This window comes from Dermacentor albipictus, chromosome 9 (genome assembly GCF_038994185.2).
Source record: "Dermacentor albipictus isolate Rhodes 1998 colony chromosome 9, USDA_Dalb.pri_finalv2, whole genome shotgun sequence".
Taxonomy (NCBI): domain Eukaryota; kingdom Metazoa; phylum Arthropoda; class Arachnida; order Ixodida; family Ixodidae; genus Dermacentor; species Dermacentor albipictus.
The window spans coordinates 21184050-21206836 of NC_091829.1; the positions used below are offsets into that span (position 1 = coordinate 21184050).

Consider the following 22787-nt stretch of genomic DNA (forward strand, 5'->3'; position numbering starts at 1 on the left):
GATAAAACAGGTTGTAGAAGAACACAGCGTGTGTCTGCCCATGGCCAAAGTCAAAATCAGTGGACCATTCGGGGAGCTAGAGACTGAGGCTGCAGTTTCCAAATTTTTGTCACTGCAGTATCCCTACATCTTTTCGAATCGTTCGAATCAGTTACTGCGTGACAGAGGGCTCAAACTGGGAGAGGGCATAGTACAGGCATTGACCAAAGGCCAAGCTCGTAAGATCGCGGCGCTTTCGGCTGAAAATGCTCAAGCTCCTCCAGCTGAAGCAGAAAAGGGCATAGCTTCAATACCCGAATCCGAGCTAGGCCCGAGGGACAAAAGAACAGTTGAGGAGAGCCTGCCAGTTGACCAGCTCAATGAGAGCGTAGCAATAGAGTGTCAGAGTTCTAGCCTGCAGGAAGAGCAAGCAGACGCGCTCACAAGCGAGACAGGGTCGTTATTATCACCGGCCTCAAAGAACTTTGATCAACTCTTACGCGTGGATAGAGAGTCACTGGCAGCTGAGCAAAAGAATGATGAGAGCTTAGCTAAATTACGTGACACAGCTAAAGAAGGCATTGCTAGGCGCAACGTAACGATACATGAGAGAGGAGGATTGTTGTATCGGCATTACAGAGATCGAAAGGGTAGGATTTTAGATCAGTTAGTCATACCTACTAAGTATAGGGAGGACCTTTTGAGTCTTTGTCATGGAAATGGGTGGTCCGGCCACCTAGGCATAAACAAATCAAAGGAAAGATTGCTTATGGAATACTACTGGCCTGGCTGTTTCAAAGATGTAGAAAACTTTGTAAGATCATGCGACGCCTGCCAGCGTTCTGGTAAACCAGGAGAGACTTGGAAAGCTCCACTGAAGGTAGTGCCCTTAATAACAGAGCCTTTCAGACGACTTATTGTAATAGACACGGTAGGGCCTCTTCCAAAAACAAAATCAGGCTACAGGTACTTGTTTACCATGCTGTGTCCGGCCACCAAGTTTCCAGAAGCAATCCCTTTGAAAGAGCTCAGCTCCACCGAAGTAGTAGACGCGCTTTTGACAGTATTTGCACGAGTTGGGTTTCCAGCCGAAATTCAGGCAGATCAAGGGTCAGTATTCACGAGCGCACTGACTTCCACATTCTTGCAAAAGTGCGGGGTAAAGTTAATTCACAGTTCTGTCTATCACCCTCAGTCAAACAGTGTAGAGAGGTGGCATTCGGTGCTTAAGCGAGTTTTGCGTGCGCTCTGTTACGAGCACAAGGAGGACTGGGAGAACTGTCTGCCGGCAACTTTGTTTGCTTTGCGAACGGTTCCACATGAAGCGACAGGGTTCTCACCAGCAGAACTAGTGTATGGGAGGACACTCCGTTCTCCACTGAGAATGTTAAGAGAGATGTGGGAGGAAAGAGGGGAGAGTCCAACCGTGGTTGAATACGTGCTAAATTTACTGGAACGGCTAAGCGCAACCCAAGAACTAGTCGGAAAGAACATGGCACTAGCTCAAAAGAACGCCAAATTCTATTACGACAGGAATGCGAGGCTTCGTACGTTTAACGCCGGAGACCAGGTAATGATCCTCAAACTTTCAAGAAAGAACAAGCTTGAAGTTCACTGGGACGGGCCCGTTAAAGTGTTGCACAAACTTTCAGAAACTAACTATGCTTTGAGAATGCCCGGTCGCAGGAAGGAAGTGAGGATATATCACTGTAATTTGATGAAGCCGTATGTAGAGCGGAGCGGAGTCGTTAACTATACTGTCAAAGAGCCGGATGGCATTGGTACCAAGTTTAAGGAGGATAGGGCAACCTCCAACTCTGAAATCGGCCTAGAAGAAGTAGTAGAACACTCGGTAAGCTCGCATGCTCTAAGACCCGAGCAGCTAGATGAGCTAAAAGGGGTGTTAGGGGAATATCTCGACAGATTCAGCGATCGGCCGGGTAGAACCGAACTGATAACGCATGAAATTGAGCTGACCTCTACCGAACCAGTAAGATCAAAACCTTACAGGGTGTCTCCAAGACAGAGAGAGATTATGGAGGCAGAGATACAGCGCATGCTAGAGTTGGGAGTTATTGAGCCCGCTGAGAGTGACTACACGTCACCGCTAATACTCGTAGAAACCCCTAACAAGGACCCTCGTCCGTGTGTTGACTACAGGAAGTTAAATGCCATCACTAGGGATCAGCTGTACCCGATACCCAACATTGAGGAACGAATTGAAAAAGTTAGCGCTGCTAAATACATTTCAACTATAGATCTCGTGCGGGGGTACTGGCAAGTTCCCCTTTCAGAAAGTGCCAGCCGCTATGCCGCATTCATCTCGCCTGTAGGCACTTTTCGCCCTCTCGCACTCAGCTTCGGGCTGAAGAACGCGCCGTTTAGCTTCTCTAAGTTAATGGATATTGTCCTAAAAGACTTGCAGGAGTTCGCCTTACCTTATCTTGATGATGTAGCCATTTTTTCGGACAGCTGGGAACAACACGTATCGCACCTCAAACAGGTGTTCTCACGGTTGAGGGAAGCCGGCTTAACGATGAAAGCGGAAAAGTGTAGGTTTGGTTGTTCGCAGGTTACTTATCTGGGCCATGTTGTCGGTCAGGGCATGAGACGGCCGGCTGAGCTGAAAATAGCGACGATTGGAGATTTTTTTCAGCCGCGCCCGAAAACGGACCTTCGTTCATTTTTGGGACTTGTGGGGTACTATCAGCGGTACATTCCGAATTACTCGCAATTGGCAAGTCCATTAACGGACGCCCTCCGAAAGGGAGCACCGAGTAACGTACACTGGGATAAGGACAAAGAGAACGCTTTCCAAAGTTTGAAAACGCTATTGGTTTCTCGGCCTGTGCTTCGCGCGCCAGACTACACAAAGGAATTCATAGTTCAATGCGACGCAAGCGACAGAGGTATGGGTGTGGTACTTAGTCAGGTCGGCGACGATAACGAGGAGCATCCTATCCTCTACGCCAGCCGTAAACTAAATGTAAGAGAGGAAGCCTACAGCGCTTCAGAGAAGGAATGCGCTTGTTTGGTTTGGGCCGCCCCGAAGTTGTCGTGTTACTTGTACGGAGCGAAGTTCATCTTCGAGACCGACCACTGTCCTCTGACGTGGCTCAATCAAATGTCACACAAAAACGGCCGCTTGCTCCGATGGAGCCTCACTCTCCAAGAGTACAACTTCTCCGTTAGATATAAGAAGGGAAAGTTGCATAGCAATGCGGATGGTTTGAGCAGGCTAATTTGAATTCTGCGTTTGAGGATCCCGCCTAAATTTTGGGGTTACTAGTGTTAGCTTTTCTTTAGGCGAAGAAAATCCCCTCTCATTCAGCAGAATTCCCTCCATTAATTGCTGAATTTGTCAGCAGGAATTTGCTTCAGAAATTGGCATAGTGAAATGCAGCATTTTTTTTTGTTTCTGCACTTATGTTGTTGTTGTTTTTTTGAAGCCTAGCGAGTCTAAAGTGAGAGCCAATGCGCGTCATCTCGGCGCAGAGCCGTGTTGTGGGGTTCATTTTGCAGTTGCCTGTCCTTGTTGGATGTTTTGGGGCGGTGACATCAATGCACAAGTGGTCGCTGCGAGCCAAGACATCAATGCCCCCCTGACCAGCAGCCGTTCTCTTCCTGCCTAGCGGTTGTCAGCGCTAGACAGTCGAGACTTTTCGGGCCATGGAGGCGCTGTCAAGAATGGCGAGTTGCGCAACAAGATTGCCACCTTGCCACCCGACTACGACAAGGGGTGCAAGACGCGCACCTCTCCCTCTCCGTCGCTGCAGCTGGGAGGCGTTCAAAGAAGCGGCCTTTGCGCTGGAACCCGCTTCCTTCCTCCAGCCCCATCGACATTGTGACGGGACGAGTTCGGTGCGTGGACAATGATTCTAGAGTTCCCCAACGCGGAGCTGATTTGACACGCCTGGTCAAGCTGCCGTGGGGACGACGTATTTTTGTGCTTCTCACGGTTCGGAGTGGCTCGGAACAATGAGCGACGCTCGATCGGCAACGATAGTTTCCCGGAACGGCACCCCGTGCGGTTGCCTCTGTGTACAGAGCGTGGTTGCCTTTGTGTACGTAAACTGATCTTCAGAGCAGCTGCGAGTTGGTGATGTGAAAACGAAGAGTCGCCGCGTCGTAGGACCGGCGGATCGAGTGTATAAAAACTGTGGTTGTGCGAATGCTGAGGACACACTCTTCTTGAGCAGTCATGTTAGACTGAGACACTTCTCTTGAGCAGTCATGTTAGACTGAGACACTTCTCTTGAGCAGTCATGTTAGACTGAGACACTTCTCTTGAGCAGTCATGTTAGACTGAGTCACTTCTCTCATGCAGTCATGTTGGACTGTTACTCTTTTTCTCAAGCAGTCATGTTAGACTGAGTTAATTTCTGTAAATAAACCCTTTTTCCTCGTTCTCGATGAGAAGCAGTTCTTCACTTCATCAACGATCTCAGCGTAAATAAGTTGGACGACGGCATGGGCCAGCTACCTTCGAATTCATGCCGTACTCCAATCTTGGCAAAGGACCACGGACGATGGGATTGAGCCCCCAATCCTGACAGCGTGTGCACTCGAATGTATTGGTGATATGATATTTCACATCGCAAGAGACTGTTACAATACGGTCTGTTACAATAATGCTAATTGTATGATAGGAAAATGATGAAACAAAAGAAAGGAGTGCATTGGGGAAGATAAGATAATGAAGATAAAATGTAAAAGGAACAAAGAGTGAAAACATGACTAAAATCACAAATTGAAACGATGACACGTCACTTAGCGCCGCCCGGCCAGGGACAAATCTAAAATCACAGTAAGTGTCACTTTTCCCAGTGCGTTGGCAGAGTGCAGGATTCAAAATAAACGACGCCTCCAACAGAATGTCGCTCGTATGCAAAGCCCGGGAAGGTCGAAAGTGCATCGTCTGCATTGGTGACCTGCATGTGCAGCAATAGAGACAGAAAAAAAAAGAAAGTTACGCAGGACCCATCAAAGGTGCGCGACGAAAACAAGCGAACAGCGTTCCGAAACCACCGATCGAAATATCTGAGAAATTATAGTTGACGCTAGGTTTCCTTTCGTTCTTTTTGCGTGTCATTGCGGCCTCCCGCTGACGCAGATCTTCGCGTCGCTATTCCGACGTCTGCTCAATTCACGCCACAGACGTCGCAGCCGCATACTGGACCACCGCTTTGCCAGCTGACAAGGACAGGGTTCATCCTCATCCGGCATGACGTGGCGCCTCCCCAACCAATCAGCGACGTCCGGCGCCAACGCCCCCCCGCCCCCGGCGCCCTATTTTCAGTTCACTGGCTTCGCCTTCCGTAAGAGACCTGGGGGGGGGGGGGGGGGGTGTATTCTGTAAGAGTCCACATAGTGGACTGTCCATTTCAGCCACTGCTGATTGGATGCAGCTGTACAAGAGAGGAGGAGACGAGAGGCCCTAGCCAATCAGCAGTGGCCGAAATGGACAGCCCACTAGGTGGACTCTTACAGAATACCGCCCCCGTCCTTCTCCCTACGGCTCCTTCCTCGTATCATTCCACCAGAGGAGAAACAGCAAGGACAGCTATTCGCCGAACAAAAAACAGAAATAAAACCCAACATGACTATCAAAACGCTGAGCACACGTAGCAGATACGCAGCAAAGACATGCATAGCAGCGATTCCGTCTGAAAACGGCAGAGTTTTAAAATAATGCGAAAGAGAGCAATCAGACAAGGAGTGCAGGAGTGGGTGCAACACTATTCCTGCAGCATATAAAATGAATATTTCCAACTTCTACAAAGGCTGACTGCCCCGCAAAGCTCCGCAGGCGTCTAAGAATCCTCGCCGGCAGACCTAGTAGTGCATATACCGGGTATTCCTGCGAAGAATAACCAATTGTTTAAATATCATCAGTGACAGGTAGCGCAATTCGAATCCTTGAGCTGGATTGCCCAAGGGAAGGAAAGGGGGCGGGGGGGACATGATTTGCACGAAAAATCTGACTGCATAACTGACTAAATAAGAAGGATGTATTAAGTTTTTCACTAAGTATTCAGTTTTATTAAGTTTTGCCGCAAAGTAGTTAGTTTTTAAAGATCACCGACGATTACGACGTGTTCCACGGACGAAATGTCTCTCACTTTGGGTACAACTACACGCAGAAGTTATATGCCTAGACCTAATATCAGAACACGCTTCCGAACAATTATTTCACGCGCGATTTCTAAGGGTAAAAAAGTAGCATTTGTGCACACCCCAAACATGCCACCGCGATCACTAAAACCTCATTCACATTAGGCCAACGCGACACCGATCTAGATCTGCCGACTGTCGGCGACAGCGTTTTTTTCTGCGTGTCGGCGCCTCTGTCACACGGCACCGATGCCGAGCTCTCCGCCGACAGTCGGCAAATTGTCGGCATCGGGGCAGTGTGACACAGGCGCCGACACGAGGGAAAAAACTGTCGCCAGTCGGCAGACCGAAATCGGTGTCGTGTTGGCCTAGTGTGAACGAGCCTTAAGCGTCTGCAGCAGACGACAGGGACACAACACAGCAGCAAAATGGCGCTCGCTGTGTGTTTTCTGTGTCAACGCGTACTTTTTGAGCCATACATATGTTGCAACTGTGTGCCCGTCAGCCTAACCCACTGTATACTACTGCCAAAGAGCTCGTCGGTAGGCTGTATTGTGTAGATATTAAAGTAACATGAAACTAGAACGTATGTTGCACACTCACCGGTTGGATACTTGACATGGCGGCCACGTTGTGTACAGGCGGATGAAACTCGGCGAACGGGAGGGGCATGTGGTTGAGCTGAGGCAGATAAAGGTAGGACTGTAACGGCACTTGGTTGCATACCGGCGGATCAAGGCAGCGGGACTGTAACGGCACTTGGTTGCATAACGGCGGATCAAGGCAGGAGTTCTTCACGGACACTTGGTTGCATACAGGCTGATCAAGGTACGATGACTTGGTGGGCCCTTGTTTGCATACAGGCTGCTCAAGGTACGAGGACTTGATGGGCCCTTGGTTGCATACAGGCTGATCAAGGTACGAGGACTTGGTGGGCCCTTGGTTGCATACAGGCTGATCAAGGTACGAGGACTTGACGGGCCCTTGGTTGCATACAGGCTGATCAAGGTACGAGGACTTGACGGGCACTTGGTTGCATACAGGCTGATCAAGGTACGAGGACTTGGCGGGCACTTGGTTGCATACAGGCTGATCAAGGTACGAGGACTTGACGGGCACTTGGTTGCATACAGGCTGATCAAGGTACGAGGACTTGACGGGCACTTGGTTGCATACAGGCTGATCAAGGTACGAGGACTTGACGGGCACTTGGTTGCATACAGGCTGATCAAGGTACGAGGACTTGACGGGCACTTGGTTGCATACAGGCTGATCAAGGTACGAGGACTTGACGGGCACTTGGTTGCATACAAGCTGATAAAGGTACGAGGACTTGGCGGCCATTTGGTTGCATACAGGCTGATCAAGGTACGAGGACTTGGCGGCCACTTGGTTGCATACAGACTGATCAAGGTACGAGGACTTGGCGGGCACTTGGTTGCAGACAGACTGATCAAGGTACGAGGACTTGGCGGGCACTTGGTTGCAGACAGACTGATCAAGGTACGAGGACTTGGCGGGCACTTGGTTGCAGACCGGCGGATCAAAGCAGGGGGACTGTAACGGCACTTGGTTGCCTAACGGCGGATCAAGGCAGGAGTACTTCACGGACACTTGGTTGCATACAGGCTGATCAAGGTACGATGACTTGGTGGGCCCTTGGTTGCATACAGGCTGATCAAGGTACGAGGACTTGACGGGCACTTGGTTGCATACAGGCTGATCAAGGTACGAGGACTTGACGGCCACTTGGTTGCATACAGGCTGATCAAGGTACGAGGACTTGGCGGCCGCTTGGTTGCATACGGGCTGATCAAGGTACGAGGGCTTGGCGGCCACTTGGTTGCATACGGGCTGATCAAGGTACGAGGACTTGGCGGGCGCTTGGTTGCATACAGGCGGATCAAGGTACGAGGACTTGGCGGGCGCTTGGTTGCATACAGGCGGATCAAGGTACGAGGACTTGGCGGGCACGTGGTTGTATGCAGGCGTAGCACTATGGAAGGACTTGGCGGGCACGTGGTTGCATGCAGGCGTAGCACGATGGGAGGACTTGGCGGCCACGTGGTTGTATGCAGGCGTACCACGATGTGAGGACTTGGCGGCCACGTGGTTGTATGCAGGCGTACCACGATGTGAGGACTTGGCGGGCACGTGGTTGTATGCAGGCGTACCACGACGGGCGGACTTGGCGGGCACGTGGTTGTATGCAGGCGTACCACGATGTGAGGAGTTGGCGGCCACGTGGTTGTATGCAGGCGTACCACGATGTGAGGACTTGGCGGGCACGTGGTTGTATGCAGGCGTACCACGATGGGCGGACTTGGCGGGCACGTGGTTGTATGCAGGCGTACCACGATGGGTGGAGTTGGCGGGCACGTGGTTGTATGCAGGCGTACCACGATGGGAGGACTTGGTGAGCACGTGGTTGTATGCAGGAGGATCACGATGGGAGGACTTGGCGAGCACGTGGTTGTATGCAGGAGGATCACGATGGGAGGACTTGGAGAGCACGTGGTTGTGTAAAGGTGAAAGAAGGTGAGAGGACTGGACGGATACTTGGTTGGGTACAGACGGAACAAGGTACGAGGACTTAGCGGGTATTTGGTTGCCTATGGTCGGATCAAGGTACGATGACTTGTCAGGCACCTGCTTGCATACAGGAGGATTAAGATACGAGGACTTGGCGGGCGCTTGGTTGCATACAGGCGGATCAAGATACGAGGACTTGGGGGGCACTTGGTTGCGTACAGGTGGATCAACATACGAGGACTTGGCGGGCGCTTGGTTGCGTACAGGCGCATCAAAGTACGAGGACTTGGCGGGAGCTTGGTTGAATGCAGGGGGATCACGATGGGAGGACTTTGCGGGCACGTGATTGTGTAAAGGTGAAAGGTGAGTGGATGGGACGGGCACTTGGTTGCGTACAGGCGGATCAAGGTACGAGGCCTTGACGGGCACGTGAGGGTATCCAGAAGGGTCACGATGGGAGGACTTGGCGGGCACGTGCTTGTGTAAAGGTGAAAGGTGAGAGGATTGGACGGGCACTTGGTTGCGTACAGGCGGATCAAGGTACGAGGCCTTGACGGGCACGTAAGGGTATCCAGAAGGGTCACGATGGGAGGACTTGGCGGGCACGTGGTTGTGTAAAGGTGAAAGATGGTGAGAGAACCGGAAGGGCACGTCGTTGTATGCAGGCGGATCAACGTTGGAGGAGCAGACGGGCACGTCGTTGTATGCAGGCGGATCACAATGGGAGGACTTGGCGGGCACGTAGTTGTGTAAAGGTGAACGAAGGTGAGAGGTCTGGACGGGCACTTCGTTGCGTACAGACCGATCAAGATCCGAGGACTGGACGGGCACATGGTTGCTTACAGACGGACCGAGGTCGGAGGACCGGACGGGCACTTGGTTGCGTACAGACGGATCAAGGTCAGAGGACCAAATGGGAACGTGGTTGTATGCAGGCGGATCAACGTAGGAGGACCAGACGGGCACGTGGTCGCATGCAGGCGGATCACAATGGGAGGACTTGGCGGGCACGTGGTTGCGTACACACTGATCAAGTTTCGAGGACTGGGCGGGCACTCGGTTGCGTACAGACGGATCAACGTCGGATGACCGGACGGGCACGTCGTTGTATGCAGGCGGATCACAATGGGAGGACTTGGCGGGCACGTAGTTGTGTAAAGGTGAACGAAGGTGAGAGGTCTGGACGGGCACTTCGTTGCGTACAGACCGATCAAGATCCGAGGACTGGACGGGCACATGGTTGCTTACAGACGGACCGAGGTCGGAGGACCGGACGGGCACTTGGTTGCGTACAGACGGATCAAGGTCAGAGGACCAAATGGGAACGTGGTCGTATGCAGGCGGATCACAATGGGAGGACTTGGCGGGCACGTGGTTGCGTACACACTGATCAAGATCCGAGGACTGGGCGGGCACTAGGTTGCGTACAGACGGATCAACGTCGGATGACCGGACGGGCACGTCGTTGTATGCAGGCGGATCAACGTCGGAGGACCAGACGGGCACGTCGTTGTATGCAGGCGGATCAACGTCGGAGGACCAGACGGGCACGTCGTTGTATGCAGGCGGATCACAAAGGGAGGACTTGGCGGGCACATGGTTATGTAAAGGTGAAAGAAGGTGAGATGACTGGACTGGCACTTGGTTGCGTACAGACGGATAAAGGCCGGAGGACGGGACGGGCACTTGGTTGCGTACAGACGGATCAATGTCGGAGGACTGGACGGGCACTTCGTTACATGCAGACAGATCAAGGTCGGCCGACTGGACGGGCACTTCGTTACATGCAGACAGATCAAGGTCGGACGACTGGACGGGCACTTGGTTAAATGCAGACGGATCAAGGTCGGAGGACCAGACGGGCACTTGGTTACTTGCAGACGGATCAAGGTCGGAGGACCACACGGGCACTTGGTTACATGCAGACGGATCAAGGTCGGAGGACCAGACGGGCACGCGGTTGTATGCAGACGGATCAAGGTCGGAGGACTGTCCGGCGAGCTGAAAGCAAGTACATCAAGTGGGTGGCAACATGGCACTTAATGCTGAAAACGCTGCCCATGCATGAGCAAAGGCATGCTAAACCGTGACGACGTGCCACCTAGCAACCGACAATTACGCAATCGAAAATGTTGCTTTTTTTAAAAGGCAACAAGCTTGCACGTCGTGTGAGAGGCACTTAATATGGATCGCGAAACGAATTTCTACAAACGTACTGAGTCGTTAGGGCAGGTAGTGCGGATCATCAAGTGAAGCATTTGAGCGCTCTACGTGAAGCGTGTAACGTATTTTTTTTTTAAGGTTTAAAACCAAGGTTTAAAAAATCTTCATCGCAGCCGATCGCCGCGGCGCCACTCCCCCGAGTTTGCAGTCGTCCCCTCACAATCCGCCTTTCTCATTTTCCGGTGCTGCCCTCTGCCGCGCGGCGCTGAAAGCATTTTGGAAGGGTGCCGGGGCTTTGGCCGGTTGATTTGTGTGCCTGCGCTCACGTTGAGTGCGCGTCTTTTGTGCGCCTCGTGGATCATTAAAATAATGGCTTCTTCGGGGCAGTATGGTTTTCTTGAATGCCATGCAGCACTCACCGACCTCTGGGTTAGCAGGCGTTTGTGCGCTGTTCTGCAAACAGTGCAGCCGATAAGGGCACGCTTAGTTCCATTTGCCGACACGGCTGCCTTGTCGAGTTTGTTGTCACCAATTTCTGCACACGGAGCTCGCTTTTTGCATTCTTTTTACACATTATCATTCAAGGAGAGTTCGAGCGCAGCCTTCCGTGTCGGATTTGTCAAAGCGGTGCACTTGTTTACGTCTACATATATAGCCGCAAATCTTTGTTAGCGTCAAAGATTGTGGAAAAGGTGCACCGCCAACATGAAATAATGTGAAAATGTAGCAAAACATTCATATCTGCGCAAATGTGCCGTGTCATTCCAGCCTGAGACGAGCCGAACGTTGTGAACGGCCGAACCACTTGAACAACGGTGACTGCGACCCAGATACATCCGGGTCGCTAATTTATTACCGACTCTCGCTTCCCTCCAACTCAATCATACTTGCAGTTTGCGCGCATGCCGTAAAGCATTAATAGAGAAAACTGTGCTCGCATGCACGGTTTCTTTTTTTTTTCACTTAGTACAGAAAACTTCGCATACATCGATTCCCACAGCGCGCGGGATCTGCATATCTTTTTTCCCCCTCTCGTAGTCCTACCTCGCGTTGTACAGATAATGAGCTATATTACCACCGACTATCGCTTTCCCAGACCTAACCTGCAATACGTTCACCTTGCGCACCTGCAACGGTTAGCACGTACATACGGAAGTAACAATATTCAAAGCAACGTCAAAGTCGTCGTACCTCAGCTGCACACACTTACCGGACAGGTGGGTGGAAAGTCGCTCACGCGGCTGTCCAAAGGCGGAAGAAGGCTGGCGCGCTCATCTCCCGTCCGGGGTACTTTGGCGGAACGCTGACAGTGCTCGGGCACGTCGTCGCAAAGTTCGAACAGCTGCTGCAGATGGCACCCGATGTAATCGCCGGTGCCTCGCTCAATGTCCACGCAGTTGACAGTCGATTCTCGCGTTCCAGGTGACGAGCCGGGCACCATTCCACGCAGATTCCCGCACATCGCTTGCAGTTCGAGGTTCTCTGGGCCTTGAAGACGTTCGGCCATGGTTAAAGGTTCTTCTTCGTCGCTTGTCCGATGCTGCTGCTTCGGGCGCCGCGAGCGCTTCATAATTCCAGGGTGCGAATCGCAAGAGCCACCAAAGCACTGTCGTGCGACCGATGCGACGGACGTGCTATCTTTTGCGACCCAAGTAAAGGAAGCACGGCATATATGCACGTGGGGAGGTGAAAAATATGTTTTTTCGTGGAAGGGGAGCAAGGAATGGGGGAAAGGGTATATCACAACGCCCAATCGCTTAAACGCCCACTGGATGATGACGTCGTCGGTTAGGCATTCTCGAAGAAACGGACCCTTCTTTTTACCAGCGGAGCTGTTCTAAGTCGAGCCTTCGCCGTCCAGTGTTATGCAGGGGTGTGGGTGGGAGGATGTGATCGGGATGAGCGGATTAACCAGAGCGCGCGAGGGGGGAAGGGGGAGGGAAAAATTATGGGGTTTTACGTGCCAAAACCACATTCTGATTATGAGGCACGCCGTAGTGGGGGACTCCGGAAATTTCGACCACCTGGGGTTCTTTAACGTGCACCTAAATCTAAGTACACGGGTGTTCTCGCATTTTGCCCCCATGGAAATGCGGCCGCCGTGGCCGGGATTCGAACCCGCGACCTCGTGCTCAGCAGCCTAACACCATAGCCACTGAGCAACCACGGCGGGTAAGGGGGAGGGAAGGGCATAGGAGCAGGTGTCTCGCCGGCGCGCGCCCTTTCGGCCCTCCCCATTTCATCCCTCCTATATCCTCTACTCCCTCTCCCGCCTCCTCCCTGATGGCGCCGAGCCGTGCTCCCACAAGGGCTGCAGAAGATAGCGGCAACCTTTCCCTTCCCCGCAACGAACCACTTCTCTCGCCCCATAGATTGCAATTAGGCGTGACACTCCTCCCCCCACCCCTGCGCCCGCAAAAGCATTGCAGAAGCGGCCACGCTTGCCTCCGTCACTCACGCACAACAATAGAGTTTTAGATTAGGGGACGCGAGAGCTAACGGCGACGGTACTGCGCGTGCGCAGTACAGCCCCCCTAGTTCTTGCGCACGCAAGCCGCTTGCGTCCCCTAAACTAAAAATCTTTAGTAACGACAGTCCGGAGGGGAAGTGTAATGTTAGAAAAGGAACAGAGAGAGGGGATGCAAGGAATGGGTACAACCTGATCCCGTACCGACACAGTCAGAAAACGGGTGATTAATCTTACGCAAACTTCACTTAACATTAGAAAGTTTGAGAATAGGGGCTCCAACAGTTATGGGCCCCAAAGAGCTTTGCGGCTGTTAGCGTTGGGGCACGCAAAAGTGAAGTTTCACAATAGGGCTTTGTGTTTGCTGATAACATCTTGCGTTGACACTACGGCGTCAAAAAAAGCTATTAGAAAAAATTGAACAAAATGTACCATTTTATGATAATAATAGTAATTTTGACTTTCGTGTTTAAGGATTTAATTACAATTTAGAGGTTCTTCTATCAGCAGCAAACAATTTGTTGAGCTTAGTTCTACCAACTTCACGTGCCTTCACCAGCCAAGTCGCGTTAGGCCTACGAGCCTTGGAATCCGCATTCGAATTCGGAATCAGCGGCGTCTAATGAATCAATCTTCATAACACACGCTATATTATACTTGAGAGAAAGCGATAACCGCAGTCACTTCTCCTAGCTTGCGAACTTCACGCGTTACCACGAATCGAGCCCAGTCTGGTGCTACGTTAGAGCCGTCGCTTCGATCGGTGCTGCCATGTTTGCTTACGCAAATCTTTTGGGGCAGCCTTGGGGACTACCGCTAAATCAGTGAAATAGCGTGCCCGACGCAAAACCCAAACGCAGTTTGCGTCTCGCGCATGCGCAGTGGCTTCGACGTTATTTCTTTGGGGCCCCTATCCTAAAGCTCGACTAATCTTATCCTTCGTTCGTGGCAGTGCAACAAACATGAGACTGGAGAAAGAAAATGCGTCGTCAGAAGCCATTGCTCATTCGGTCTCTACGGCATGTCTTTCTAAGTTCTGTATTCTACGATGACAAGCACAAGTGGTGCAGGCGAGGTAATTACATTTAACGTCACGTCACGATTATCGTATGTCGTCAAACGCCTCAGACACCGTCAGTGAACGTAAACAGCGCAGAAAGCTCCAGCTACACCGATTCCCACAGTACGTAAAATCTGCTTTTTTTATTGGTAACCTACCACATTAGAGTAGCTGTTAGAGTAGCAGTATTGTGTACAGGATAACATCGGTTTGTCCTACACTGTCAGATGAAAAGCTGGAGACGGTGACCTTTTTTACTTGCGGTAGCGAACCACGTAGTCTGTGCATGACGAACAGTGTCAGTGAATGTCCAGTCCATGTCCAGTGAATCACTATGCCTCACAGAATCCTTTTCGACGTAGAAGACGTCATTCCACCCTATATGTAAACCACGCCAGCCCGAAAGTAACCACCGGTAACAGCAACCGCATTCAGTCGGTCAAGTGAACTTGGCGGCGAAATGTGTCAGCTCACAGAGGACGCTGCAAGCGCAATACGGCTGCGCGCCGAACTAAATGATACCCGCTGTGGTTTCTCGTGGGCCACGGCGTTACGCTGCTAAGCACGAGGTCGCCAGATCGAATATCGGCCGCGGCGGTCGCATTTCAATGAGGGCTAAATGCAGGAACACCTTTGCACCGGGCCTTGGGCTACGGTACAGAACTCCAGGTGGCAAAAATTAATCCGGTGTCCCCCCACTACGGTGTGCTGCATAATCATATCGTGGTTCCGGCATGTAAAAACCCAGCATTTACCACAGAATTTGTTTTACAGTGGATCTGTTAGAACCTCTCCGGGTTTCTCTTGGCGTATGCAGCTTCGCCGAGCTGAGGGAGCGAAAGCTGAGAGTGACGCATAGCGACGCAGCGGGGACGCAGATGTTGTGACGTCATTGCTCTCGGATAAAAATCCGCGCGCTTGCTTCGGCGGTCCTTTCTCGCAGTGGACAAAAAATTATGTGTGGCTCCGCTATCGCAAACACCAGAGACCAGTGGCGCTGGAGGAAGCCCAGAAAGTGTGCGGTTTGGCACTATACTTTACTGGCCTTCCCCCAGCTCCGCTGGTCTCTAGTGTTTGCGATAGGAGAGCCACGCATAATTTTTTTAATTAAATGGTCTTATATCCACCAGTCTCAGCAACGCCATCTAAGCCGCTTTGTTCTTGCGAATGTTGTTTACTTGTAAGGCATACCAACTCAATTGGCTTGCAAATTTGGCGCTATGAAGTCACGTGTTACTTGTATCGGAACTTCGCGCCAGGTGCCGCCACCGTTCAGAGAGTTCTACACATTGCATAAAAGGGTCGCCTTAGAGCTTCTAAAACCATAGAGTTTCCTACAAAAATTTATGCCTAAAACAGACCCGTTACAGTTGGAGCATTTCGATATTCTGTCGTAGTGCCAGGTGACACTTTTAGCCAATTCAATTTGAACTCAATTGGCCCACTCAATTTGAACATCAAGGAAAGCTCTGCATGACAGCAGCGCGGAATGTAGATGTACTGGCACTTGACCACTTTGGGGCTACAATAAATATGAAGTGGTGCAGCAACGGTACCAAAGATAACATTTGCGAACGTCATTCTGTGGGAAGTCAAAGCGATCTTGTTCGGGCAGAAAGGTAACAAATTTAAAGGGCGGTCGGCAGATTGGCATTGAGGGCCCACGGTAAAACCACGTGTGAGGCAGTTCCAGGTGACATGGGTTGCAGTTAGTTTAATACGGGCGGTAGAAATAAACGTTGGGCGGTAGCACGTGGCCTTCGAGATCTCATCGGAGCGCCTCTCGCACCGCTGCGGTCTTGAAGGCCACGTTAGCGTTACTTGCCTCATACCTTCCCCGATAGGTGACGCCACTGTCTAAATGGTGCTAAAGGACACCATGCAATCTAAACATGCGTTATGATAAGGTGTTCTAGACTGGCGCGCTTCTCTATTCTCTGGTGGCGCCAAACATACATGGAGAGGATTTAGTGGTGCCAGACGGCGCTTGTATACGCCGATGCAAAAGTGGTCCAGAGGTCAATAATGTGGTCAGCCAAACAGAGTAATTAGAAATGCGAGTAGAGACGACCCGGAGTCATCAAATGAAATAGAAACTGAGACTTAGTTGCGTGCAAAAAAAAAACGGGAGGAGGGGGGGGGGAGGGAATCGACGTGATTTACAAATAATGCAAGCAAGAAACTAGGAAAGAAAGTTTGCACGATAACTCAAAGGGTCCGAAGCGGCTGGCTTAAGAAAACGAAAAACAAACGGGAGCAAATCAATATTCATTCAATAATTCCATCACTTTTATTTCGCAAATTTTTTACACGTCGGGATATGAAGGAAGGAGGTGGCACAGTCATACACTGGATTGCGACCTCTTATACCAAGCAAACGTGCAAAATTACATTGACAGCAACAGTGACAAGCGAGCGAATGCAATCACAAAAACACCCGATTATCAGAAGCCAATACAGAAAAACGAAAACATTATACATCGCAACTGTATTGTAATGCAAAACTAAGTGCACAAAAGACAAAAAAAAAAACAGAATTTAAACGAACTCATGTAGTACACTATAACAGTAGAAATAGCAAAGTAAACTGAACACTATACATTGTGACATACATGAATCGTGTAACAAAAAAAAATTGTTTTCAGTTGATTCGATCTATGAGCTTTCTACAGTTTAATTACAAATAGTAATGTATTCCACAATGATATGTCCATGAAGTGAACAACAGGATTTGTCAACAGGATGGGGGCGCGTACGTACGTCAGCTGCTGATTGGATGCAGCTGCACGAGCGAGGAGGATAAGAGCGACCCCGGCCAATCGGCCGAAATGGACAGTCCACTAAGTGGACTCTAGTTGCATATGAACTTAATATATGCTCGACTGCGGTGGTCACCGGTGGCGCCGTATGCCACTGCTCTGTACCACACGGAATTGGGATGAAAATTTTATCGATGAGGGAAAAAAATGGCGGGAGGGAGCGGTGCAGGGTGGGCCCCTATTCCAAGACTCCAGTGGCCGCCGAGATCCCGCCGAGCTTGATCCAGGAGGCCCTTCTGGGCCTCGAGGTCAGCAAGAGCGAGGATGGCCTCCCAGGGCTCCCTTACTAAGGTAGAGTACCAAAGGTGAGTTAATAGTATGAGGTATTTTGTCGCACTCCCATGTTACGTGAGCCATTGAAGGCCAGGACCCGCACCACGGGCAATAGTTATTGTACAAGGTTGGGTTTAGTTGATGGTATCTACCTAAATGTGGGTAAGCACGCGTCTGTATTCTGTATTTCTGCGCCTCCTCCACACAGGGATGTTCACTCTGAGTCGTCAACATACTACCATCATAAAGGGGAGAGTAGGTTGTCTTGGCGGTGACCAGAAAAAGACGACAAGGTTGGTGGCGTGGAGGTAAGGGGGGAAAAAAAAGCACAGGGAAGCGAAAATTACACGTCGCGCTTATTTGATAGCGGCAAACCAAAACATTTAAGTACAAGGCGCAGTATCGAAAGAAAAAGAAAACGGAAAGAAACGATGGACAAATTCGCCACTATCCCTTTTCCGAGACTTCCATCCCCCATCCAACTATTTACCAATCAACCTGGCGCTTAGTGAGCCTGACATGCGTGTAACGCACGTGCACGGACACGCTCCATCACGACTGATTTCTTAGTCTATTTCAACACGTCATGCGTGACGTCACGCCACCCGCACGCGGTTGTGTGCGTAGGCGTTGACGACTCGCTTCGCGAGCACGAAAGCGCTGCGAGAAAGTCGGCTAACGGGAGCCGAAAAAAAGAAAATGGATTCCCGCAGTCAAACTTTCTAGTTCGTCGCCAGGTATATTCATTTCGTCAACGCCGTTCTCGGCGGTCGAAAATTTGAAAGCGCACAGCCTCCACCATGCAACGATACGCGAAGGAACCAAAAAAAAAGAATATGACATGCACAACGGTATAAATGAGACAGAAAGACGGCGGTACGGGTGGATGATAGACTGGAGAAAGTCCTCGTCTCTCTATACTATGCATGTATACATAGCCATATTAATTATGTATACGTACATCTAAGTGCACGACCACTTTTTCTTAGTTTTTCTGCCACCCACGTCTAAATGCACGGCCGGTATCGCTACCGCAACCTACAGTTCAGCCACGCATCGCCAAAACCACTAAGCTACCGCGGTCCAGACAGCCGAGTTGTACGACCACCACCACCTTTTTTTCGAGTTCATTTGCGCAGCCGTGCACCACTTAAATCGGATGCGAAGAAGATATTGAAAGCAACGATCACTTTCCAGATACCTGATGCGGCATTAAGTGAGCGTAGCGATGTTTTTTCGCTGCTCCCCAATAAACAGACGTTTCGCCAATTCCTAGCAAGGCTATCAGTAGGGCCTTGAATGCGAACGGCGAGGATCGCTAAAGGTCGTGCACATACATACTCGCACCGCAGCTCGTGTATCGCCGCACGCCGGATTCCCGCGCGAACGCGTTATCGTGCAATTATTTCCGCATTCTTCGCTCTAAGATTGGCTCGCTGACAGGGATTCACTACGTAGCCGCGCAAATGTGGCCGTTTTTGGCTTGGTCGCTTGCGCATGCTCAGATATGCTGGCGCGCGACAAATAAACCGCTTCCTCTACGGCGCTTCACTCGCATACCGGATTCTTGACTGTTGCCTTCTTGGCGGTGAATGATGCACCGCGCTGAATTGTAAACGTCTTTCGCTGCTCGTAACGGCAGCACCCCATCATTCTTTGCATTCTTCGCGTAGAGTCATTAACCGTAGGTTGGAGCCCTGTAGTGTATATACTTTGCAACACGACGCGTTTTTTCCCCCTAAAGATCGTCGGTGGCCGATCGCACATCTACTTCTTAAAATTGGATTACTCGAAGCGACGGTCATGCACTGGAAATCAAAACGTGTAATTAAAACTAAGACAATATTCGCTAATTAAACTCTCAAAGTAATCTCTTTGGGCACATATTGCAACTTAGGAACCGGGGCCAGTGAGTTTGCGCGCGGCGTATCGAATTAAGAAGTGACTCCGAGGCTGGCACCAGCTTCGAGATACGTATACACACGCCTTCCGAAACTGTGCGACGAAACACACTGTCGTTACCTGCAAATGAAGAACGGGGAATTTGACGCCGCTTAAGGAAAAACTTGAATTACGTTTCACGAGCGCGTGCCTGTAGTTGAGAACTGACCGGCTTCAACTTCGTCAATCACAGCACGCGGTCTGAAGTGATGAGCGAACTTAATAAAACTTTTCTTATTACCTACGTATTCAAATAGAGTTTACGCGATTAATGCGTGCCTCCTCAAGTAAGAAAACGAACGTGCTTTTAAAGTAGCGTTGGCTACAGCGAGATTTATTGTTCCAAACTGCTGAACCACTAACACAGTATCTTATAGTAACACAGCAGAGCTTCTACGTCCTTCGTGTTTTTAGCGCTTTAAGTTTTTATTACAATGCATTACCAACTAGCCCACCTAACCATCCTTTTACAGTAGAGCTTTACTATGTCGACCACAAATAATTTCTGGAATGTTTTAGGACCAAATAAAACAAGTACATCGCATAGAGAAATTCCTACAGATCTAGTCCTTCTAAATAAATTTTTGTAATGGCACTGCTGCATAGTGTGAGGTAGGGGGTAGTAGGTATAGACGCAGAGAGAATTCGCAGCGACAACTCACTCTAGTAACCTCAGTATACGTCGTATGCAGGTTTGTGAAAGGCATCGCAGACGTAACATGGTGGGTCATGCTCAAAATCCACAAATACGAGAGATCATACTTACAGCCAGCCGAACGTCCTTACAACGAACGCCATTTAACACAAATACGTATAATGAAGACCTGAATATAATGAATGCAAAAACGTAATCGGGGTCAGTTTCCCATCTTTTACAGTCCAATGTGTTACGAGTCAGTCATTTGATGTTCTCAACAGATGCTAAGTTCGCTGCTTAACCCACTCTCCCCTTTATGCCAACCTATGGGCAGAAAATTATCAACACGCCAAACAAATGGCAATGCTGAGATAAGCATGCATCGAAGGTACAAAATGCAACTAATGATTCAGCAAAGAATTATTTATTTTCTATCAAGGCCAAAGCATTACAAAGAGGAGTGGGTATGTTATGTTAAACAACAATAATAAGATAATCGTGAGAAGAAGGGGAACCGAGGGGCTCGATTTTGTTAATCATGACCACATAAAGCCAACAGACAACGAAGCCAAGGAAAGCACCGGGGAAATTAACTGTGGTTGAAATTGTAATGTAGGAAATAATGTAGAAAAGTGAAAATGAAAGTGGACGAAAACACGTCTTGTCGCCGGTGGGAACCGAACCCACAACCTCCCATGCCACAATGGAGTGCTTTTGCAAATATCCATGAGCAATGGCTATCTTGAAAGCCCTGACGGCAATGATCGTGGCTATGGAGCTCAAGCTTGTTTTAATAATACGTCAGATGTTCTCATGATCAGGGTTTCCCCGGTGATTAACCACATTACGCCTTCGAATTTCGTGATCTCACCAACACCACCTATAATTAATGTTCTGTCACTCTTCACTGAGCTTCCGTTCTATTACTGCAATAAATCATGAGCTATCTGCTTCTACGCATTGCATGACTTGCCCAAACCCTTTCACATAATCTCAGCTGTCCAAAATCATTGAGGCATTAAATGCATCAACTATGCAGGTGGGCTCCAAATAACCTATTTAAGTAAACGTATGACACCTGATCACCCAAACGGACAACAGAATTCTGGGCGGTCGCATAGGGTAAGCGATGCAGCTTTCCAATGTTCTGAAAAGCGTCGATACGGATAACTTAACCGATCATCATATCTTCAAATTGCATCAGTGTGCTTTTACCTATCGCTGGACGTATTGCCAGAAGTGCAGTTTTCTCAGCTCATCAGTCCATAGGACTACAAGATAGGTTGTTTTATACGGTTAATCGGCAATAAGAGACAAAGAGTGCATACTAAGACCATAGGCTGTCGCATGAAAACACACGCCAACTTTCTGCAGGCTTTTAAGGAATAAATTTTTCCAATGATACCCCAGCTGAAGAAAAGTGCGAGCTTGCGGTGGGACGGGGCTATATATAGGCACATATGTGACACGATTTTCGTTGGTTGGTTCTGAAAACCGCGTCTACGCTTACTCCAAACGGTGACGGTACAGGACTTCAGTATACCGGGAAATCTACAACCACGCGTTAAGTGCGGAACGTGCTTCTTTTTCATTCGGGGATTACCCATGCAGCGCTGCCCTTAACGAGAAGTCCTTTGAAAACAAACAACTTCCTGCGAACTGACACCGTACATATAGAAACGGTGCCGCTTCGTACCAAGGACCTCTGGTCATCGATGCCCTTCGTCTTATTTTCCTGTGCGTATAAACTTCCCACCATTTACGCAACCAGGAACGGTGCTTGCGCAGAGGCGTGCAAGCACGTGCGAATGGAACGGAATCTCTCAACATTCTTCAATTATGTAGCGCCATCGTGCGCGGGTACACGTGTTTGAAAGGCAAGGCAATATGGAGACTGATAAAATGTAGGGCCTCGACTCTTTTTCTACAGTACTGCAAACATTGATTCTCATTTCACGCAAATTACCTCTGCAGCATACAAACATACTCACACATGCACAGTGCACGATAGACACGGAAGATAAACGAAAGAAAAAGTAGGATGCGGTGGCACAGAGATCACGTGATTGGTCACGTGATCGAACTGTCCGTAGAAGGCCATACAACAGGCTTCAGCGCAATAAAAGACGACGGACGAGAGGACAGACAGCGCTGGGCAGAGCGCTAACTTCAGTTGATGCGATTATAGTGCTCGCATAGCGCGCCACATTTATACTGAAGACGTCACCAACGCGACGAATTCGCCACGGTCACGTATTCTTTAAACACAGATGCTTAAAGTGACGCCTGCTGAAACTAACGCTCAGTCAGGTGTCCTTGCCCCGCCTCGTCCGTAGTCTTATTGCGCTGAAGTTTTCCACGCGTTGGTTTCGAAAAATACACCTTCACTAGCCGTGCCCGCAGAACAACATTTACCGCAAGTGCGAGTTAATTTCTTGCTAAACAAGAAAAAGCAAGCCGCTCAGAGACTGTCGTTCTGCTGCCGAGTACATGGTCGAGGGTTCGACTCCCGGAGGCGGCGGCATTGCGATAAAAGGGCAGAGTGCCAAAAAAACGCACACACACTCTTTGAATGCACGTTGACGAAAAGCCAGAGGTTGTCAAAATTAATCGTTAGGCGTCCGTCACGGCGTCTCCCACAGCCCACGTGTGCTACTTTGGGAGGCTAAGCCTAAAGGCCCCTCCATCCCCGCGCTCCAGCACCGCTTTTTGGAGAAAACGTGTATGCAGCGGCTTTAGCTAAACCCAGTTCAATCGATCATCCAGACGAGCACTCGACGCAGTCACTTCTACAGCCTTCTT

At 50.0% G+C, this 22787-nt stretch overlaps 1 protein-coding gene across 1 annotated transcript; it reads right to left on the reverse strand.

Annotated features, from left to right (window-relative positions):
* Nucleotides 1–4528: 4528 nt before the first annotated feature.
* Nucleotides 4529–12438, reverse strand: LOC135917318 (uncharacterized). The gene is made up of 3 exons (XM_065450888.2): nt 11999–12438; nt 6697–10626; nt 4529–4910 (listed from the first exon to the last, which is right to left on the reverse strand). The coding sequence occupies exons 1-3, from the start codon at nt 12356–12358 to the stop codon at nt 4794–4796; spliced, it is 4407 nt and encodes a 1468-aa protein (XP_065306960.2). The 5' UTR covers nt 12359–12438; the 3' UTR covers nt 4529–4793.
* Between the last annotated feature and the right edge of the window lie 10349 nt (nt 12439–22787).